Below are 22,864 nucleotides of genomic sequence, written 5' to 3'. Positions count from 1 at the left end.
ACATCATACAGTGTACGGGGGTCCAAGGACCACCACGACGTGAACGCCGACAACATTTATCCATGGTTGATACAAGCGTTATGGGTGCTCACGACTAAACGGTCCCATGCTACTAGCGAGCCCAGGACACCAGAAACGCTCGCAGTTATGGTACATTTGATAGTGAAAAGACTCCCAAGTCAACACAGTACGCTTTCGGTGTGCAACGATATTGTGCAACTGCGTGAAATCTGCGACAGAGAGCGTGAGTTTGTCCCTATAACGGCTATAGTCGGAGGTATGTTTGGGCTGAACATCCAAGTGATCGCGCACGGAAGCGAATACAACGTGTTCAATCAGCACTATGTAAACCGGCCCCACGGTGCGTTGCATTTGACCCGGCGCGGTTGGTGTGTCATCAGCGATCGACCTACACCACGGAGATCGATACCCGTGGGTGACACCTTGAATGAATATCTTCGCTTGAATGACGTTGCAGTGAAACCGGTGAAAGGCGACGGGTACTGTGGATTTCACACCGCTTCGGTGTTATTGGACCGGGGGCAAGAATGTTCATTCGAGGCACGAGACATATTGGTACGAAAAACGGCGGCTCATATCTTTGCGCAAAGAGCGAAGAACCGAGAATTTACAGTGTACCTTAACGACAATAAAGTCGACGGTGAAAACGCTTTGTACACTCTGCTTATGACACCGGAGAGATGGCTTTCGGTGGAAGAAGTACATTTCATCTTATTAGCCCACGGGAAAAACTCTCTGTTCATAACAAAGAACTCATACCCTCTGTACAGCGATGAACATGTTTATTTCCACATTGACAATAATCATTTCCAACCTATTATTAGGGCAACAATGCCCTGAGCGGTCCTTGAATGTACAATAAAAAAAACCAAGCACTCGTAGACATACAGCAAATGTAATCTGTGTGTGTATAATAAAGAACCCTTGCCCTATGTACAGAGATGAACATGTTCATTTTCACATTGACAAGAATAAAAATCACTTGTGGATATATATATATATATATATAGCAAATGAAACCCAGTGCAGCAGGGATTAGTTGTGGCACTCATTAAAGCATTAAAGCAAACACACAGGCATGCACGCGCATAAATTGGCATTCATATATACATGTACTGGTCAAAGTGAACAGGGAGACAAATATCAGTCGTAATAAACACTGTGAGGCACTCATTAAAGCATTAAAGCAAACACACAGGCGTGCACGCGCATAAATTGGCATTCATATATACATGTACTGGTCAAAGTGAACAGGGAGACAAATCAGTCGTAATAAACACTGTGACGTGTGTTCATATAGTCAACACCGCAGTTCAATGCGTGCACGTAGCTATGATTGCGCTCAGTGTCAGGGACGGGCGATGCGGGTTGGGGAGGTTGCTCTGTTTCGAGGGAAGGTGGTGTTCGTGGTAGCGACACGGCATCTGCTCTCTGGCGGGGTGCTCGTGCTTGTGACACGGCTGGGGTCGGTGTAGAAATTGACCTGCGGGGTGCTCTGCTTTTGGATGGTCTTGGCACAGGAAGCTGTCTTTGAGCAGGAGCGGTTTCGTTGGGCTCACGTGCAGGAATCCTCGTTGTGGTCGAAGAACGACGCCGTGTGGTCAAAGAAGAATGTTGTTTATTTTTCGATGAACGTTGTGGGATCAACGTAGGCAGTGGCAGAGCGTCCGCTGCCTGTACCGGTTCGACTATTATGACCTTGTTCCACTTGACGTACTGATTGTGTATTTGCACATGAAACGGCGCAAACGGTGCAGACCGGCAGTTTGCCGTCGGTACAGTGAAAGGCTGATATGTTTCGCATTCACCCAGGAGAGACAATATGTGCACGTCCCGCACGTCTTGCTGTGTTAACTGCTCATACATACTATAGAAAACCTCTATGTCGCCATCGGGAACGTCGTTTTCGTAATCGTCGGGCAGGTTTTCCCACTGAGGTACAAATCGGTCGAGGTCTAACGTTCTGAGCGTGTCGGTGATGGCACGCACACCACCCGGCACTGGCGCAATGGGACTGTCAAAGTCCTCTTTCGCGTTCTTGCGCACGCAGACCTGCGAAATCAGTTTGGACGTGATGTGATCGAGCAGACATGCCAGCAAATCCACTTTGAAGCACGCGCCGTCTCTCCATATCCTACCAGGGTGTAGTCTCAACAGGGGAAACCCGAGTATACTCATTGTGAGGATTTGTGCTTTGATAAGACAAGTGGTGACGTGGTACGCCAGCGTACACTTTTGGCTGTCGGTCATATTTGCCAATCCGTCTGGACTCCCTAAATTCCATTCGCCCACATGCTCCCCGACAAAGGCCCCGGTGACGCCTGTGTCCGTGAAGGGCATCTTCATGAGATGCAAGGCGAATGTCCTTGCCACAAACGGGTGTATCTGCAACCGCGTGTGCATGTCCAGTACAGTCTCCAATAACTCTGCGTCTTCGGAGAAAATCCTGTGGATCAAAAGCCCGGCGACGTTCTGTGTAGTCAGTACGTGGCCCAAGTACAAGGCTTCTGTGCTCTTGATGTCGAGAATGGAATCTATTCTCATGCCGATCGGGAATTCGTTGACGTGTAGACACACGTAGCGAAACCCCCGCTCGGGTGGCTTCGATAGATCTACTGCGTAGTATACCCTAGCGCCCGTCTTGCAGTTTATTGTCACCGATGGTATATCCGATCGTGTGTAGGTGAATTCCTTCGGACGGGTAAATTTTCTCGTCAGTCTAGAACATACGTATATGCCCATAATGTAGTTCGAGTTGATATCCTCGACAGCTGTTCTGTAAACATCGGACGCCTGCTGAGCGTTGGCATCGCAACCGTGCGTGCAAACGACTTTCTCTAAGCCCACGGTGGGGTTGGTTTGAGGCGTGTCGGGGGTTTTCCTTAGCATTAGCTTAGTGGCATAGCCTTTGTGTTTCTGGATCTCGAAGGCTGTCGTGAAAGCCATTGTGAAGTAGGGCGAGTGCGTCGTCCCGTAGCGTGCATCGTTCAGGTGACTGTACTGCACTCCGTTAGACCTCCATTTTGGCACTTTATCTAAGAACCTCAGATCGGCTTCGGTTGTAGCACGCAGTACTTCTGGCTCGTCCGATGTGTATTCGCTTGGGTACAGGACACTGTCAGGTAGTTCGATCGCCGATGCGTCGTCTGTCGGCAGTGGATTTCTTTGGGCGCGCCGTGCACTGTCACCGCTCACAGGGCTCTCGAGTCGGACGTCATGTACGGCCTGGGTTGGCTGGTCGTCTCCATGACTCGGACCCGCTGGCGTGTCATCGCAACCACCCATCTGCTCACACTGTGGCGCCACCGTTTGCTTCTTGCGTTTGTCTGTGTTACTCAAAGCCAATATGTCACAGTCTTCGCCATTTCTAACATGCATTTTGTCGGCCGCTACATTGGGAAACAAGCTCGAGATCATGGTGTTGACATCAAAAGAGGTTACATCGTAGGGGTCTACCTCCTCGCCGTCTACCTCCTCGCTGTCTACCTCCTCGCCGTCTACCTCCTCGCCGTCTACCTCCATGTTCAGCATTGGAGCAACGATGTCGTAGGAATGATTTGTGGCGTTGTGCAGCATCAGCGTGGAAGCGTCTATAGTATCGAGATCCTCGATGTGTGCCATCAGCGGATATCCAGCGTTTAAATCATCGACGTCCGCCAGCGAGGTCCCAGTGTCGAACAAGCGGCTGTCGAATGAAAAGCTGATGGAATGGCATGGCTCACTCGGGACAACGTTGTCCCCTATACTTGGAAATGTGATGTTGTGGGTGTCGTTGTTATGGGGAAAGTTCATTAGCTCTATGATGATGGGCTCATCGGTGTGCATTTCAACATAAGACATTTTAGGTCGAGCGCTGCCGTTGTCCTGCGGATCGCTGCCGCTGTCAGGAGCCAAGGGCCTCTTACCGGGTCCGTGGTAGGCATTATTACTAGCTTGGCTACGACGGAATTCATGTCGGCGTATTATCATGTCGTTGGGCATAGACACACACATAGCATTCACTGTGAGTGCACTTGCCAGTCCTCTGAAACATTCTAGCACTCTTGTGCCAGGCCTGTGGATCGGCGCGGTGAGAGATCCTTCAGATGACACGGTTTGCTTCGGTGGTATCTCGATGACGGTGACGCGGACAGGTTCGGTCAGGCCGATCTCCGACAGCCGATCTCTCATAACGCTGTCGTCCGTCACGCTGTCGCCCAGCCAGACATAGCCGCGGTCCACTATCGACATGCATCGGACGCCAAACGATTCGGGTTGTAACGCGTCCCAAGTGCTCAGATCACGGAAGCCTTCTTTACACAAGAGTAAGAACTGCGACTCGATAGTATCGGCACTGTCCGACGCGTCACTACTCCACCAACTGTCCACTGCACTCTCGACATCACCGGTGAGGGGTAGCAATATCTGCACCATTATCCCACAACAGGCCTTCCTCAGGCTCGTCTCGTCCGCCGCACTGTTTACTGCCCTGTACATCTTATTCATACAGACATAGGGTAATAGAGACACGACGTCCCACGTGCGCGTGTTCACTAGCAACGTCTTGATCAAGTCTCGGTGGGTAGCATACAGTTGCCTGGGAGGCACTGTGTTTTTCTCGTAGATATCTCTGAAGCAGCCCAACACGCCCGCGGCAACCCTGTGCCTGGTCACGGGTAGAATGGGATTGTCGTTACAGCGTTCCGGCGACAGCCACGACTCGAGAGGAATCCAGATCTCGTGTAGTGATACAATTGCACGCAGCGACAGCACGGTGCAGTCCACAGACTCCTCCAACACCAGCGAGTCCAGCCTGGGGGCGAGCGGTTTGCAACACGGCAGCGACATACCTAAGGACTCCCAATCTCTGGTGTTGTACGTTGTCACAGTGGCGTCCAAGACTGTATTGATGTGAAGCTTAGGCACGGGTGTCTGTAGCGAATACACGACAGAGTTGTCGTTTGCACGTGCGACGCTTTGTAATGTCGGAGACGAACATAGCGGAGCGTTGTACGCGTCGTCCTCGCACCACACGTCGCGGCATATGCACGCACTCTTGACAAACGAGTAGAGGGGCTCCGGTGTTCTATCTGCAAATTTGTCGTGTACAGGGTTCCACGTGCCGTGGGTTGTGGTGTTGGGCATTTCAAGATAATAAGGGATCTTGAGATTCAGTACCTTAGAGCTTTGTCGGTTCGTGTATCTCCACCACAGCTTTAGGAAAGTGATATCCTTATTCTGTCTATCGTGAAAGGTCAATGGCGTCTCTCCGTGCCCGTACTTGCTGTAGATGACAAGCACCAGTTCCTGCCTGCTCGCCTGATCGCTGTGTAACACGTGTCGTTTGTTCTTCACTGACCCCAGAAACAACATCACAAAATATGGCGTGTGGTACACAGCTAAGTGTTCCAAGTGTTTCAGAGACAACTGTTCCAAATCCGACATCTCACACCACGGTCTTCTGTTCTCGATCCCGTAGGCGACGGTTCCGTCGGCGGTCGGGGCCATTGTCACGCCATTGCACAATGCGCATCGATTGTCAGTGGCTACCCCGGGAAAAAACACACTCAATTTAAGTTGACATTGATGAGTGCGACACGGTTTGTCTTTATGAATGTAGCAGAAATCACGATACTGTCCATGGTCATGGCCGCTGACCGCGGCGATGTATGACTCCTGGTAATAGTACAGATGGTTGAGAGCGTCTTGGGTCGTTTCGAAAGTCACGTCGTTGTGCAAGGCTCCAGAATGCAGCGCTTTGGCAATGCGCTTCCACTCTGTAACACCATAATCCTGTTGAGCCATGACACTGTCCTGAAATACAAAGCATGAAACAGTATGGACTAGATGATAGTGTGCTTTATAAATAGTGTATAGTGCTACCCCAGTCTTTGCCTGATGGTGTACTACCTCAGTCTTTGTCTGATGGTAGCCCCAGCAGTGGCAATTTATTCACACACACACACACACACACACACACACACACACACACACACACAAATTTCCAAACGAAGGAGACAGCTTAGAGTATCGCACAATACGACGATCAAAGCCTGAACATGTTAAGCGAAGTGTCTGCGTCTGGTACAGTGTGACACAACATCATCTTGTACTGAGCGGTCTCCCAGTGGTAATACAGTGTGTGCTGAACGGCAAGGCCTTGACAGTCAGCGGCGTCTGTTTTGAGTGTCCATTCGATCAAGTCTGCCTTCATCTCATCTGTTATGTTCACGTCTGCGTATCTATCGCCACAAGTGTAAGGCGTTGGATGGCACGAACCCATTGAGGGTAACGTGTACCAGACGTCGAGCGGTTTACCTTGACAAGGCGAGCCCATCCTGCTTCTAGGGCCCGTAACGTGGCCGATTGCGGCCGTAGCTGTGGCTAAATCGCCGGTGAAATGTGTGTGTGTGAAAAACGACATGCCGGCGCGAGGAGGCTGCGGTAAAACGCCGGTGAATGTGTCCATGTCCACTAGTATATACCGGACTCCGAGAGTTTCGGCAGTGTAGTCTACCATCTGCACGTCCGAGGGCAATTCGTTGGAGTGGCCAAAGAGCCAACTCAACACTTTGCATTCTGTGTTCTGTACATCGCCGTTGTGGTTAGACCATAAGATGGCTTTCATGCCTTTGATCCTGGGTATGGCGTGGACGCATCTCGTTCTGGTGTCGAACGCCTTCCACCGTAGGTCTAACACATACATCCTCTCTGTCCTGATGGCCACTTCGTAACGCTCGGAGGCTGACATGTATCCGGGTGGATGCACCGACTCCACGATACCCAACGCTGCGGCCTCTCCGAATATCCTATTGCCGTACTCGGGCGTGAGCCTACTCTGTTTGCGCGTCACAATGTACATGGCGCTGTAGTTATCGCAGCCCGGGAACATGTCAATCGTTATGGCGTTCGGCAGCTCGGGGTCGACGGCTGTTCGGTTAAGGTTGAATTGTTCAATCACAGCTATGGGTCTGTCCACTGTGCAGCCAAAGTGCGTAGGCCTTCTTCTGTACACGTAAAGCCCCGGAGGCAGCCACTTGGATCTCTGTATCTGATACACAACCACAGCGTCGCAACACTTGGTGTAGTCCGTGCTGCGATGGTTCAATATCCATCTGTACGCTGTGACGACTTGGCTCATCTCGAAGGCCCATAGCGGCCTGCCTCCGGATCGCGCTCGATATGCTGCTGCTCTCGCGGAGACCCGGTCGTGTCTCACGTGATCGACTCGTCGCACTATATCACCGGCTTTGCCGTCTGTACGCTGATCACAAGGACAGCGTACCTTTGCCGAACCGGAGGTCCGCTGCAGCAGTACGTGTACGCTGTGAGCAAAGTTGAACCTGTGATCTGAACACGGGGCCACCGACATCATTTCAGTCAGACGGAAGCCTTCCGCCCCGGGGACGTAGACCATGTCATCTATCACAGGCATGGGCTCCAGCGACAGTGCTTTGAATAGAGCACAGCAAAGCCCTCGGTTCGCCATCGAAAACGCTTCGTTGTCCGCGACTCGGGTTCCAGAAGAGCTGCTGAGAGATTGCGAGACGAAACGCAAAGACGCTCTGGTCAGGTCTGTGTGCAAAGCTACGAACCTGTACAGGCGCGTATCTACGACGAGCTACAAAGACACGCGGAGCGGCCGACTGGGTAAACCCGGACACAAAAAACACAACAGCAATGACTCGAAGTGCCTAGTGTGTCGGGTGACCTTGGTGAAAAGCAGCAAAGACAGACACAGAGCAGGCGTCAAGCTTCGGTGTCCCTGCAACGTGAGAGTTTGCAGCATGTGTTTAAGAGGCAATCCTACATGGTACTTAAGTCAGCCGCACTTCACGTCGTGTGAGGTCATGTCGCGCTTTGTGTGCGGGATATGCTCGACCTTTCAGGATGCTGTGGAAAAAGTGTGCTGTCTTTGGCTCTGTGCCGGATGCTCGGCCGGGCGTAGCGCGGGCGAGCCTTGTGTCAGATGTTCACGAGAGACTACACGCGGCAAGCGTCGTGAAATGTGCACGTTGTGGCCAAAGACGAGATCTGCGGCGGACTGCCCGGCGGATGACACACGGCGCGTTTGCGACGTGAGCAAAGTGGACCGTTATAGACAGGAGATCAGACATCGTGTACTGCGCAAAGTGTCGCAAAGCAGACACATTTCTCCATCTGACATCAAAGTATTGTTCCATGACACGCACGCCGCGTCCGAGCCGTGTGCGTGTGATTCCACTCAGGGATCGGCTCTGTGCACAAGCTGCACTCCGGTGCTGACCATAATGGAACTGCTGGCTAAGAACCCCAAGCCCCTGATGGCGTCTCTCGCAGAGAGAGCTATACCGGGTAGAGCCCTCGTTCGACACACGTACAATAGAGACCTGTTACTGCAAATGTTAAACGATCAACGTTTGCCATTTTGTTCAAACGCACATAACTGCAAAGGCATGCTGGTCAGCGCAGCCGACGGCAAACGCCGGCCGCTGAGAGCGTTGATATCACCTCAAGCGTACGCCGACGTCGCGAGGTGTGACAACGACACCGCGAACACATATGGAGCAAGCCCTACGGCTTGCATATTGTGTTTGCTGTTCAACCAGTCGAGCTCTGTGTCACGCATGCTGAGCTCAGAATCACTGTACCTAGAGCCACCGCCAGCTGGACCCGTGTACTATTTCAACATAAAGTTGTCACCTGACCTTGGAATACCACAAGTCGACATTGGAGAATATCACAATTACACAGTGTGCTTTAAAGGCACGGCGTGCTGCTTCAAACCTACATTCTATTACAACTGGAGAGATGTGTTGGCTGCATTACGGATTGACAACGTGGGAAAGGTAACACTCTTACCTGTGTGTTGAACGAAGTGAAGCTCGACGGAATCCTGGGCTTGAACTGGTGTGAACTGGTGTGAACTGGACGAAGCGGTCTCCTGTGTGTGTATTCGAGAAAAAAATCACAATCAATTACACGGTCTGCTTCAACACTAGGTTTACTAACCTGCGCAAATTTGCGTAACTTCCCTAAACCCAACACCCCCTAGAATTACTGGCTTTTTTATTTTCTGGTGCAAGTCCCGAAGTGTTAATCACCCATGCTGAGATTTTCACAGGTCGTCAGCTTGTTTCTCCTCCGGTTTTTTGTTGTGAAAACCACCCATTATCCTTGAGGCCTGGCACATTTACATTTGCTCACTCGGAGTTGCTCAGATCCAAGGCAGGCCAAACCTCTGTGTTAAAACTTTCAGAAATGCCTGCCGTATCTATATGCCACACATCGACTGACCTGTACATATAAAAGACACACATTCACACCTTCCTCGACTCTCAGCACAGATCTTCCATTGTGTCATGCAGGTGCAAGAGAACATGTCAGAAATTCACCTGTGCCAAATGCAGGGATGATGGATACTGGGTCTGCAAACGCTGTAAAGTCTGAAACACTTGGAAATAAAACAGACGTGTGTACCCGTATATTGTGAATGTGTGTCTTTTGCATGTAGGTTGTAACACAGACGTTTGGCCTGCCTTGGATCTGAGTAAACAAATGCCAATGTTACACACACACACACACACACACACACACACACACACACACACACACACACACACACAGCAAATCTGGTCCTCGCCGACCCACAGCACGGTCCTCGCCGACCCACAACACGGTTCTCGCCGACCCACAGCCGTGTTGCCGATGAAGAATATAAAGCCAGCTGCTGACTTGTGTGAGTGCTGCTATTGTTCTGAAACCATGGGCACGAAGGTCGCGGTACCTGTCAAGACATACGATGGTGATGTGTTCCTCGTTAAAGTATGCCCGAGAGGTACGGGTTGCAATACTCCTATAGATGACATTAACGTCAAGGGACGCGTGGAGCTTGGAATCCACCTCGACCTCTGTAAATCGGAAGCCTACCCATGTTCACTCGGGTGTGACCTCACCTCATTGCCGACCGACATTGTAGTGTCCACATGCAGTGGGAGTGTGCGTTTGGGAGACACGTACCACATTACGGCAAAAGGCGACGTTGTGGTGAACGACAACCTGGACTCGCTTGCAAAAGGCCCAGCTAAACGTGATGAACTGCGAGTGCACCTTAACAAGGACGAACGCTCCTGTGTCGTCTACACTGCCGGCGCGGACCCCGATCGGCGCGACCACGGCGTATGCATTATCGCCTCTAACTTCATAGAACCGAATGGTAGATTGGTGGCCGAAGAACTAGAGGTGATGGAAAGGCCTGGGTACACGAAACTCGAACCACAGACTGGGGTGAACAATGAGGTAGATGGCTCCATGATAGTGGACTTTTACATACGCCCCATCGCCCCGGATTTACAATATGACAAGTTTTGGTTTTCTCTTAACCCTGTGAGCGAACAATGGTTTCAACCTCCAGCTAATGTGAAGACGCGCAGGGCGGGAAGCCCCGATCAGGTCCGTGGGGGGCTGACGATATGCAGAGGAGATGCATCTGTCTTCATAACGGCAACAGGCATGGTTCACCTTAACGGACCTGTGTGGGTGCACGTTGGTACTAGCACCGATCAGGAGAGCCCTGGAGTCAGAACGGTGGTTGTGTTTGAGTGAATGTCTCCATTTTGTCAATGTGATCTCCCGAACATAATTGTACACTGATTGTCACGGAAAGATCACATCTGTTGTTACTACCCCAGACTGTACATGAAACCAAATAAAGTTTGTCTTGTACGTACTATAAACCGAGTCTGTGAACGTTTTGGTATTACACAGCACACGTACTCACACATAGCCGATGACACAGTCAAGCTAATACGCGGTAACCCCTTTGTGTATTTCTTTTGTTTTATTTGACAAATGGTGATTACAATGTCAACACATACAGTAGTGACAAGGATTGACAAGAACTAATATTGCACATAGAAACTAACATACTGCAGGTCGGGAACGTTGGAACTGCAGGTCGGGAAGGTTGGAACTGCAGGTCGGGAAGGTTGGAACTGCAGGTCGGGAACGTTGGAACTGCAGGTCGGGGACGACTCCAAACTCCGCCATGACCAAGACCAAAGAGCTTTCGAAGGACACCAGGAAAAGTATTGTAGACCTACACCAGACTGGGAAGAGTGAATCTACAATAGGCAAGCAGCTTGGTGTGAAAAAAATCAACTGTGGGAGCAATCATCAGAAAATGGAAGACATACAAGACCACTGATGGTCTTTTGACCGTGGGGTCAAAATGATCATGAGAACGGTGAGCAAAGATCCCAGAACCACACGGGGGGGGGGGGGGGGGGGGGGGGGGGGGGGGCTGGTGAATGACACTATTGCCAGTAAGTTACTGGAATTACTGATCTACAGTATCTTTACTGTTGTGATGTTTTACAGTTCAACCACTTTACTGTAAACATATATTACAGTATAACAGCTTTACTGTAAATGTGGTTTACAGTTAGAAAGACTTACCGTGATTAAGTTTTATAGTATCACTGTACTGCAAATGTGGTTTATGGTATAACACTGTAATTGTGTACAGTATAATTTGTTTAGACTGTAATTGTGTTTTACAGCATATGAAATAATATTAACATTCATATTCGATATAAGAACATTTAAAACCCTCAGATGGTCATAGTCAAAAAAGGGACCCTTTTGGGTCCCCTTGGATTTTTGATTCTCAATATATCAGTCATTTTAAAGACTAGTTGCATGAAACTTGGCTAGGATGTGCATTTTAGCATTATTTTTAAAATTCATTGATCCCCTCTATGGTGTTGTGTATAGTAAAGGAGATTCACATAAGTGTTACCATCTGTGGTCCTCGTACCATTTTGGGTCCCATTGACTCCCATTATAATCACATATTTTCGATATACTGTAATCCTGACATGTGATAATTTTTTTCTCGTGAATACCTAATGGATCTAAGCCTCAGGCTTCAAAATAAAGGAAAAATATGTTTTGGATCCAATGAGCACAATATTAGGTACAGCACCACCATAGACATTTTCAGTGGTTTTGAATGCAGGACATGGTTATCTTATTATGCAAAATACATGACAATAAAACAGCTGACCACCATAAAATAGTCTCGATGTAGTGGAACTGATATAAGAGAGTGGTGTGAATGTGATTGAGAATATATTTATAATATATATTACGGGTTTCCCCCCAAAAAAAATAAATAAATAAAAAATAAACAGGGGTCTTTATGACAATAAAGCCATAAAAACCTAAAAAATATAAAGAAAATTATGAAAAACTTTATATCAGTGGATAGGTCTGAAGTTGTTTAAAAGATCTGATGTGAAAAAAAATGAAAAAAAATTCATAAAATCCATTGCTATATCACCTTTTGGATGGGGACCATTTTGGGTCCCGAGGACCATAAAAGGGTGTAAATTTGAAAAACTCTTATTGCTCCAAAAATAATAAAGTATCCAAATCAATTCTGTTATGAATTTTTTACCTATCCAAGGCTCTAATAACCTCATGCCAAGTAGTTCCATTTGCAACTCATTTTTTAAAAATATTGCATATTATGATTTTTTACCCCCCAAAAAACAGGGGTTTTTATGACAATAAAGCCATAAAAACCTAAAAATTATTTAAAAAATTATGAAAAACTTTATATCAGTGGATAGGTCTGAAGTTGTTTAAAAGATCTGATGTGAAAAAAAAATTCATAAAATCCATTGCTATATCACCTTTTGGATGGGGACCATTTTGGGTCCCGAGGACCATAAAAGGGTGTAAATTCTGACGACCATCCATTAAGAACAATATGTACGTCTCCCACAGTGTGTGTCTGACAAGGTGATCAGCAACACAGGGGGCACCACAGGGGACTGTCCTCTCCCCCTTCCTCTTCACCCTCTACACCACAGACTTCAGCCACTGCACAGAGACCTGCCATCTTCAGAAGTTTTCTGATGACTCTGCGGTGGTTGGATGCATCAGCAGGGATGATGAGACAGAGTACCGGGCTGTGGTCGACTCCTTTGTCACGTGGTGTGAGCAGAATCATCTGCAGCTCAACGTGGCAAAGACCAAGGAACTGATCGTGGACTTCAGGAAGACCAGGAAACACTTGACCCCTGTTTCAATCCAGGGGGTCAGTGTTGACATTGTGGAGGACTATAAATACATTGGAGTACACATTGACAATAAACTGGACTGGGCTAAAAACACCACAGCACTTTACAGGAAGGGCCAGAGTCGTCTCTATTTTTTGAGGCGACTGAGGTCCTTCAACATCTGCCAGAAAATGCTGAGGATTTTCTATGAGTCTGTGGTGGCCAGTGCGATCCTCTATGCTGTTGCATAGAGGATCGCAGATGCCAACAGACTTAATAAACTGATCCGTAAGGCCAGCAATGTTGTGGGGATGGAGCTGGACTCCCTCAAGGTGGTGTCGGAGAGGCGGATGCTGTCCAAGATAAAGACAATGTTGGATAACACCTCCCACCCACTCCATGACATGTTGGTCAGTCACAGGAGCTCGTTCAGTGAGAGACTGAGATTACCGAAAAGCACCACTGAACGACACAGGAAATCATTCCTGCCTGTGGCCATCTCCCTGTACAACGTATCCACTTAACACACTGTTTGCTGCTACAACTACACGTTTCTTTTCCAAATCATTATTTATAAGTGACTTATGTATGTATGTATGTATATATATATATGTATATATTGTACTATTCTTAGTTAGCGTATTGTCTGTCTTGTCTTAATGTTGGTTTAAAATGGAGCACTGTAACAAAAAATAATTTCCCCCAGGGATCAATAAAGTATTCTGATTCTGATTTACAAAAAACAATATAATTCAATAAAGTAGTCTCAGAATAGTGAATTAAACCAACATTTATTGTTGATATTTTTTGTTGATATTTTTTTAACAAGAAAAACATTTTTCAACTGAATAAAAACAATGTCAATAACCAAAATAAATAGAAGCGTACATGAAAACTACACAGTCCTTCACCTTTCTGTGTCTGATTTTTTTAAGGAAAACAGTTTTTCATTCCACTAAAAACAGGACAAACCCACCAGCATGAACATTAAATAAACTATTACAATTGTAAAACAAAAATCATTTACAAAATATAATAATTATCAGTGGGTCCCAGGAAATAGAATGTGACATGGGATTTAGATTTCCGTTACCAGGATGGTCGGGTTCAGTGTAGTCTTTATCACCACCTGTCAAAGACACATCATTAATATTCATGTTTGCTCAGGTTATTCACTTGTTCACATCTGTCTGAGATCATTCATATGGAGTGTACAGTATGTATATAATTATCAGCTATGTAAAAGATATTATCATCTCTGTATTCTTACCTAGTTGGAAGTCCTCCATTCAAACTCAGAGAGCCGCTGGAGGAAGGTGGTGATCTGAGGGCTGATGCTTGTAACCTTCCTCTTTACGACACGACCTGTCTTGCAGCTTGTACCAAGTTTTGCAGGGCATTTTGTTCCCATGTCTGGATTGATCCTCACAAAAGAACCTTTTAACGGAAAAAGGGCTGCTTTAATTTCAAAATTAAAACATACATTACAGCAATCACCTATATGTTTCTGCAACTGTAGTCAAGCTATCACATATATTTCATTCTTAAATGGTGTAAGCTTTAATGGTGTAAAGTATTTACCTCTGTATCATCTCCAGTGTGATGGACGCTGACTCCTGATACTCAAGGTTGAAAACGTAGTATGACGCAAAGAAGACAGCAAGGGTGCTGGTAAAGTCATGCATCTGCTCAGGCTCATAAAATACCTTACCCTCCAAACTGATCATCCAGCGGCTTGCAGACATGAAATTATTCCCTAAAAACAGACAAGAGTCCAATAAGACAATGTGCTCACCCTTACAAATAAGGTTTCCACAAGAATGCTGGATAGCAGGCCTCACACTGTAAAAAAAAATAGAATCCACACGGTTTGCTGCTGTTTCTCTTATTATTTATTATGTCATGAAAATTATGATCAATTACAGGAAAAAACTGCCTAATGTTTTGGCATTTTGGCCTGTGCTGAAATGTTAGGCTGTTTTTTTTTTTCCTGTTGGTCATTGTGTATAATAAGAGAAACAGCAGCAAACTCTGTGTATTCTATTTTTATACAATATAAAACAGACAAACCCCTGTTAAGTAAGTTGTTGTGGGTACAAATACCACAATAATTACATAGATTTTTTACAAAAATATTACAAGAGGAAACTATTTATTTACCGAGCGCTATTACCCTTGGTGTGATGGGTAAGGTCATCTCTCTCTCAACAGACATCTTGGTGGAAAAAGCCTTTAAACACAAACACTGAGGCTACATCACACTGTCAGCGCAGCCAGCAAGGGCAGGAGGACAGCAATGTACCACACTGGGCGGGAAAAGACAGAGAGACAATTGTTAATTTAACGTTGCATTTATTTAACCCTTGAAAAATATATTTACATAAGTAAATAAAAGAAAAAAAAACACACAACCCATCTTTTCGAGAATAATTCAACTAATTGCTCTTTTGACCAACCTAACACAGACGTTACATGGTTTTCCTATGAAAAAGACCCTGGAAGACGTTGTATTAAAGGAAAAAAAAAACCATACTCCCCTTCCCACTTAAAAAATTAATAAATATTAAACTTAGGTTGGAGTTCCTCGCGCCACCAACCTAATGTCACATTAACTTTTTAATGTTGTGTACTGCAGCTCACACAAAATTAAATAAAGCAGGCTAACCTACATGAGCAAGCTCAAAACTGGATAAGATTGTTTTAGCAGTCTCTAAATTTCCAAAAAAGAAGTTGTCTTTCTTTATTCTCATTAAATGTGTATTTTTACCTGCTGCTTAGTCAAACTCTCTAAGTTTGTGCAGCTTCCCCGCTTGAAAGGGATTGATGCATCTACCACAGGTGTTTAACTGGGTTTCACTCAATGACCAGGCAGATCTTTTGTTTTTTCCTTTTCTTTAATCTTCTTTTCGGCCACAGTCAGCCATAGGTGAAAACCCTTTAAATACAAACCAAAAAACCCAAATACAAATTATGTTTGTTATCACACATCTGCAAATATTGTAAACAATCCCAAACACATTTTCTTTTTTTTCCTTTTTTTTTAAACACATCAATGCAGTGCATAAGCTTTGTAGTACAATATTTGCTTGAGTATTTTTAAATGCTCAAATTACGTAATTCACTAACAATTGTACATACACCTTGAGAAATACTGCTTTCTATTAAAGTGCTAAATTAAATAATCAATCTGCATTAGAACTTGAGCAGTAACAATAGTATTTATAACCAGCTTCTCTTAACCATATGCAAGCATTAACAGTCTTCCATATGCAGACCAACAGTAAACAGGCGACCAACTCACGACACAGTGCTAATGTTACATGCTAGCGGCAGCCGCGATTCTTTAGCAACTCACTTCAAAGTCTTTTACCATAGTCAGCAACCATTCCCTTACCGGCTGCCTCCCTGGCTTTGTAGATACTTCAGTTCCACACAATATTCATGTTGGCGACAACTTATTGAAGGAATTATACTGGGCTTTTCCCGAAAGTGGCACCTTCCTATTGCTTCCCAGTTCGCCTTTCTTTTTCTTCCCGACAGAAACCCAGACACAAGATTAGTTCCGCCCTCCAGTCTGTCACGTTTACGTTTTCCCTCAGGGCTTCACCTCCTACTCGGTTTGACTTGACAGTCATAGAATAGAAGCGCAGGAGGACAATGCACCACACTCGGCGGGGAAAAAAAAGACAAAGACTGTCGTTGCGCCTGGTTCTCGCCCCTCCCCGTGTAAAATATATATCTAAATATATATTCAAATAAGAAAAGAAAAAAACACACACAACCTATTTTTTCCAGAATAATTCAGCTAATGTGCTATTTCGACCAAGCTAACACCGATTTTAAGCCCTCCCACACACACACAAACTATACATGCTCTTAAGAATTAATAAACGAATATGTTAGGGTAGGAGAGTCCTTTGCATTACCTTATGATGTCCCGTTTGCAGTTTCCACACAGAGGTCCAACAATAACAGGTGCAAAATCTTTTGTCCTCTCGAGAATATCGTAAGAGTGAAGAGTTAACGAAGTTGGCCTTTCCTCTCCTGTCAATCACTGGATCACAGGTCATGTCAGTCAGGATATGGAGTGGTGGTTGGTAGAGGTAGGTGGGTAGGCGGGGCCAGCATGCATTCAGTGTGTGTTTCACTACGTTGGGTTGACTAGTTCCCAGAAGAGTTCTGTACATGTTGCACGTTCAGTAAATGAGCAATTCAGTTACTGCTCGACTGAGAAGCCTCCGCCAAATTATTACAATATTCTCCACTGACTGAAGTTCGCCTTTGGCAACGCAGTGGCAAGCATTTGCAGCAGCTGTGCATGTGCATACAACTGCATGCAGCAGATTAGATGATCAGAATTCCTTACACACAGGCAAGTCCCGTAAAAAGTCAAAACCATAATACTTTCACTGGTATCATACTGACAAATGGCATAGGTTGGAGGAAAATCTGGAAATTGTTGGCAGTGAAAGAGTTAAAATGTAATGCACTATTGCAACCAACCACTGAAAGAGTACAAAATACACAAACAGTATGATCATTCAAATCACATTGTGCTGCCACTGCTGGGGTGCGGTAGCTCCACGACTAGGGGGGGAGGAAGCGGGTTTGTGTATTCAAGTTTCTCTAGTAAAGGAAAAGTTCATGGAGTCTGGCCAAGTTGATACCGGCACACAAAATATTAGCTCTGAAGTTGGCTGTACTGGAGCATGAGAAATATATGCTTGTGTAACGATGTAAAAGAATGAATATGGTTTTGTTGTTGTTAAATTCCTGTTAAACTTGGGATCGCAACCATGGGTTTATTTTGGAACTTTTATTTTGAAAATCCGCAGCGGAAGTCTGCTACTGGTAAACGGGCTACCCCCCTGCCTATCGTTAGGAGCAATGAAGCTTTCGCTGTGGTAAGTCCTCTCCGTCCGCTCTCACAGAGCATGAGTTTAAAACATATTTTTTAAATCCTCATCCAGAGAGTTTTATTCACACAGCGCTGGAAAGAGAAGCTGACCAGGGGTTACACTTGTAAGTACGATTATATTCTGTGTTCATGTTAAGCATGTGATGTAAAATGGGTTGTTGACTCTCATATTTGAAGCCGGCATGTTAGCTGCATTGCCGATGCTAATTCATTGTGTGTTAGCATCAAGCTAGCGGGATTTGGAGTTAACATGTTTTCATTTATTTGTCTTGGTTATACCAGCTATAGTTCAAGTTGCTAAGGCTTCAGTCTGTATTTTGTAATGTGAGAAATATATTATGTTCCAGATGTATGTTTTAATATGTTTTTCTTATGTCTCTCCTTTTGAAGAACTGTTTATCTATCTGCCAAACTGGAACGTACAGGGAGGGCCGAACACACATAATACAGTAGCTGCTAATGTGTTAACGGTAGGTATAACTACTATCGCAATTTTGTTTTAAAAAATACAGTAAGTAAATGTAAATAACCTTAATATACCCATAATGCAAAGCAATAATTAACTGTAGAAATGTTTTCAGGTAAGTTACTGGGCATTTTGTGGTATTTTACTGTGGAAAAAATACAGCAAAGGTTAACAGTGCACATTGTGAAAAAATTTCGTACTGTAGTTCTTTAAATCGGTTACAAACATAGATTTTAGATGGAAGGAGCAGGATTTTGTCCCATGCTTGTATATCTATTTCACATTTAAGCAGCGTCCCCCAAGATTTTCTCAATTATGGCAGTTTATCCACAATTAGGGCATAAATTTATTACAACTGGAGAGACATGCTGACTGCATTACAGATTTACAATGTGGGAAATATAATATAACATAACATAACATAACTCTCACCTCTGTATTGAAAGAAATGAAGCTCAACAGACCTGGCCTTGGAACTAGATGAAGCTGTCTGTCACGGTGGGGTGCACACCCGATGTGGAAACAGGACCCAAAGCAGATGATGACGAGGAGTAGTAAGTTTAAACAGAAAAGTGATCCTTTATTGAGATGACGGCAGGGAAAACCAAGAAACCAAAGCAAACTGTCAAAAACACTACGAAACAAAACACTAAGAGGTACTAAGACCTATAACTATAACTGTGGAAAACAGGCAAAGACGAAAACTAAGGCTAAGGTCAAAATAATAGAACCAGGCTAGATAGGGCAGAATGAACAGACGACCCAACAATGGCATGCAGAAAACAAAGGGCTTGAATATATAGATGACTTAATGAGGTTAAAATTGAACATATGTTATTCTGACAATGTGTTCTTCGTTCATATTCTGTCCTGTTATCCCTAATCACCCTAATGACAGGACATAAACATAATGTCCTGTCATTAGGGTGATTATATTTGGAGAGCATTTTCTCATTATCATTATAACAGCTGGGATCATTACGCCAAAATAAACAAATTACACATCCCACCGCAGTCAATTATGGGATGCATAATGTAGTCTGGCTGTGTATATGTATGTATGTATGTATCTAGTATAGATAAGAGGGCACTGTTGCCCAAAGGTAATGACTCAGAATCAGAATCAGAATCAGAATCAGAATGGGTTTATTGCCAGATGTTGAGGTTTACAACATTAGGAAATTGCTGCGGTGCTTCAGTGCAGACAATAAGAATTAAAGTGCTATGTAGAAAGAAAGATATGTGCATGAGATATACATGAGAATAAGAATTATGAGTGCTACGTAGAAAGATATATACATGAGTGCAGGTGGTGATCAGTGTCAAACATGAAATGATGAAGTGACACAGCGTAGGGTCATGTGTTAGTGGCGGGGACAATCATGTGGTAATTGTTCATGTGTCCAACAGCAGAGGGGAAGAAACTGTTCTTATGGCGAGAGGTTCTGGTGCGAATGGACCGGAGCCTCCTGCCTGAGGGGAGCAGGTCAAACAGACTGTGTCCAGGGTGAGAAGGGTCAGCTGAGATCCGGGCTGCACGCCGCAGTGTCCTGGAGGTGTACAGGTCCTGCAGAGATGGGAGTCTGCAGCCAATCACCTTCTCAGCAGAGCGCACAACACGCTGCAGTCTCTGTTTGTCCCTGATAGTGGCTCCATATTATATGCATTACAACACTGAGTCCTTCCAGTGACGTGCATTTGATGTCATTATGCTTGGTGTTGATAGAAATACTGAAATCTCTCTAAGTGAAATATTATTGTGTCCCGGGTTATTATGCTTGAATAATTGCTCTGCGTCAGAACAACCAGCTGCTGCGAATGCAGCAGTAAAGAAAATATGTGTTTTTCCTTCAGTCCGATGGAGGATAAATCTTAGAAAGAGTAAAAAGCAGTTGAACGATAATTTGAAGAAAGAAAATCCAGATTCTACCAGTTTCAGGCTTTGATTTGCTCAGGGGCAGTTGACAGCAGATCGACAGGGCCTGGCTTCAGACACGGTCAGCGTGAAGCAGAGGCTCGTGTTGGAGGGGCGGGCTGAGTCCGTTTGAAGTGTGTCTGTGTAAAAATAGCCGCTGCAGCCGTTTTGCGCGCCCTGGCCAGGCATACCAACCTTGGAACCAGGTGTACCTCCAGCCAGCTCGCAGGAGGGATCATGGGAAACAGTTTAGTTGCACATGGCACATCCAGGGCACAGCTACCTGCTGCACGTGCTTATCATCTCACCCACAGATGTGGGTGTGATGTGAACAGATGTTCACTGTGATATGTAAGACAGACATACAGTATCATAATATCGCAGCCTGTTTGCATTAAAACTCTCCTCTCACTGTCATTGGTTTAGCTTGAGGTTTTCAAACTGATAAGAAATAAATATACTGCTGTGATATAAGACAGACATACAGTGAGTGAGTCAGCCAAATACATAAAATTAAACATGGCTGATGTTATTCCAGGTACACACGTACCACAGACTTTTTAGGCATGTGTGAAAAGAGGTGTGCTCACTTCAGTCAATCAATCATACTATGTGTATTCTTCCCTTCGCTTCCCTCCAAGACATCTACAGGAAGCGGTGCCTGAGGAAAGCGGGGAGGATCATCAAGGACTCCAGTTACCCCAGCCATAAACTGTTCAGACTGCTTCCATCAGGAAGGAGGTTCTGCAGCATCCGGTCCCGTACCAGCAGACTGAGAGACAGCTTCTTCCACCAGGCCATCAGACTGCTGAACACGTCATAGACACCTCAGCTTCACTACTGGAACTTCAACATTATGCACTCCACACTGTATATAAATGCCACTTGTTTTGCACATATTCAACTCTGTATATTCTATATATTTTATTATTATTATTATTATTTTTTATTATTTTTATTTATCTATTTTTTACTATTTAATTTGTAAAAATGTGTATACACACACACACACACACACACACAGGAAAATATTTAGTATACACATCCAGAAATGCATACACTATTATATATTGTACATACAGTGGGGCAAAAAAGTATTTAGTCAGCCACCGATTGTGCCCCCACTTAAAATGATGACAGAGGTCAGTAATTCGCACCAGAGGTACACTTCAACTGTGAGAGACAGAATGTGAAAAAAAAAATCCATGAATCCACATGGTAGGATTTGTAAAGAATTTATTCGTAAATCAGGGTGGAAAATAAGTATTTGGTCAATAACAAAAATACAACTCAATACTTTGTAACATAACCTTTGTTGGCAATAACAGAGGTCAAACGTTTACTATAGGTCTTTACCAGGTTTGTACACACAGTAGCTGGTATTTTGGCCCATTCCTCCATGCAGATCTTCTAGAGAGCAAGCTCTTTGGTCTTGGCCATGGCGGAGTTTGGAGTCTGACTGTTTGAGGCTGTGGACAGGTGTCTTTTATACAGATGATGAGTTCAAACAGGTGCCATTCATACAGGTAACGAGTGGGGGACAGAAAAGCTTCTTACAGAAGACGTTACAGGTCTGTGAGAGCCAGAGATTTTCCTTGTTTGAGGTGACCAAATACTTATTTTCCACCCTAATTTACGAATAAATTCTTTACAAATCCTACCATGTGGATTCATGGATTTTTTTTTTCACATTCTGTCTCTCACAGTTGAAGTGTACCTCTGGTGCAAATTACTGACCTCTGTCATGATTTTAAGTGGGGGAACTTGCACAATCGGTGGCTGACTAAATATTTTTTTGCCCCACTGTATATTTATTAGTTTCAGGTTGGCCATTCTTGTATTTTGCTCGTTTGTGTTGTTGTGTTTGCACATCTCTGTTGCTTGTGGGGTTCGCACACAAGAATTTCACTCGCATGTGCTGTGCCAGTGTGCCTGCACATGTGATGTGACAATAAAAGTGATTTGATTTGATTTGATTATTCTTTGACAGACAACAGAGCACCAATCAGGCTCTCCAGGGAATCCCAACAGTCAACAGGACCCTTCACCATCATACATCCCTCTTGCTGTAGGCTGTAGAATAGATCTGTAGCTTGGTCTCAAGAGCCGAACAAGAAATATTGTCATCAGTTATAGTCATGGTTGAATTGGGCTATAGCCTCTGTCCAGGTCCACCTAAAGCAACAGGTAAATCTCATCTCATTGTTATTCTTTCATCATTGCGCATGCTCACATAGTTTTCATCCTGGATTTTAACTGCTGATGAGTACTTAGTAACCATCAGTAACTCCCTTTCACACATAAAGAAAGGTGTCGGAATAACATACACGTTGAACCACAGACACATAAGGAACAATAGTCATTGCATCTTCAACACGACTAGTACCAGCTACAAGTTGTATTCAGTTGTATTATTTTTGTGTTATTTTCTCCCACAAATTTGCACATTTTTATTTTTGAAGAATTTGTGTTTTTGTAAGTTTTCTATTGCTAAAATCAGGTCAGTATCTGCAAATCTG

General features: G+C 44.9%; 1 protein-coding gene and 2 long non-coding RNA genes across 5 annotated transcripts; 1 reads left to right on the top strand and 2 right to left on the bottom strand.

Moving 5' to 3' along the window:
- Positions 1–1,103: 1,103 nt before the first annotated feature.
- Positions 1,104–10,920, bottom strand: LOC146644391 (uncharacterized). The gene is made up of 3 exons (XM_085396300.1): positions 10,909–10,920; positions 8,842–8,923; positions 1,104–5,814 (listed from the first exon to the last, which is right to left on the bottom strand). Exon 3 carries the CDS (start codon positions 5,803–5,805, stop codon positions 1,285–1,287), a length of 4,521 nt encoding a protein of 1,506 aa, XP_085252426.1. The 5' UTR covers positions 5,806–5,814; positions 8,842–8,923; positions 10,909–10,920; the 3' UTR covers positions 1,104–1,284.
- Positions 10,921–13,818: 2,898 nt separating this feature from the next.
- Positions 13,819–17,118, bottom strand: LOC146644390 (uncharacterized). 3 transcript variants are annotated; one of them, XR_014909318.1, is made up of 6 exons: positions 16,973–17,118; positions 15,814–15,981; positions 15,207–15,352; positions 14,628–14,802; positions 14,317–14,483; positions 13,819–14,175 (listed from the first exon to the last, which is right to left on the bottom strand). It is a non-coding gene; the product is annotated as an uncharacterized LOC146644390 (long non-coding RNA). The 3 variants fall into 3 exon arrangements; XR_014909316.1 differs by lacking the exon at positions 16,973–17,118 and adding an exon at positions 16,441–16,598; XR_014909317.1 differs by lacking the exon at positions 16,973–17,118 and adding an exon at positions 16,402–16,584.
- A 794-nt stretch (positions 17,119–17,912) lies between these two features.
- On the top strand, positions 17,913–22,316 carry LOC146644389 (uncharacterized). The gene is made up of 4 exons (XR_014909361.1): positions 17,913–18,068; positions 18,355–18,434; positions 18,877–18,984; positions 20,987–22,316. It is a non-coding gene; the product is annotated as an uncharacterized LOC146644389 (long non-coding RNA).
- Positions 22,317–22,864: the final 548 nt, after the last annotated feature.

This window comes from Rhamphochromis longiceps, linkage group LG22 (assembly GCF_057381845.1).
Source record: "Rhamphochromis longiceps isolate RC_006_pf linkage group LG22, R_longiceps_female_GT1.1, whole genome shotgun sequence".
In the NCBI taxonomy this organism is placed as follows: Eukaryota; Metazoa; Chordata; class Actinopteri; order Cichliformes; family Cichlidae; genus Rhamphochromis; species Rhamphochromis longiceps.
This window is presented reverse-complemented; position numbering and strand designations above follow the sequence as displayed.

What these genes read in the sequence shown, in the direction of transcription:
- LOC146644391 (XM_085396300.1), bottom strand. Translation starts at nt 5,805, where the DNA reads ATGGCTCAACAGGATTATGGTGTTACAGAGTGGAAGCGCATTGCCAAA.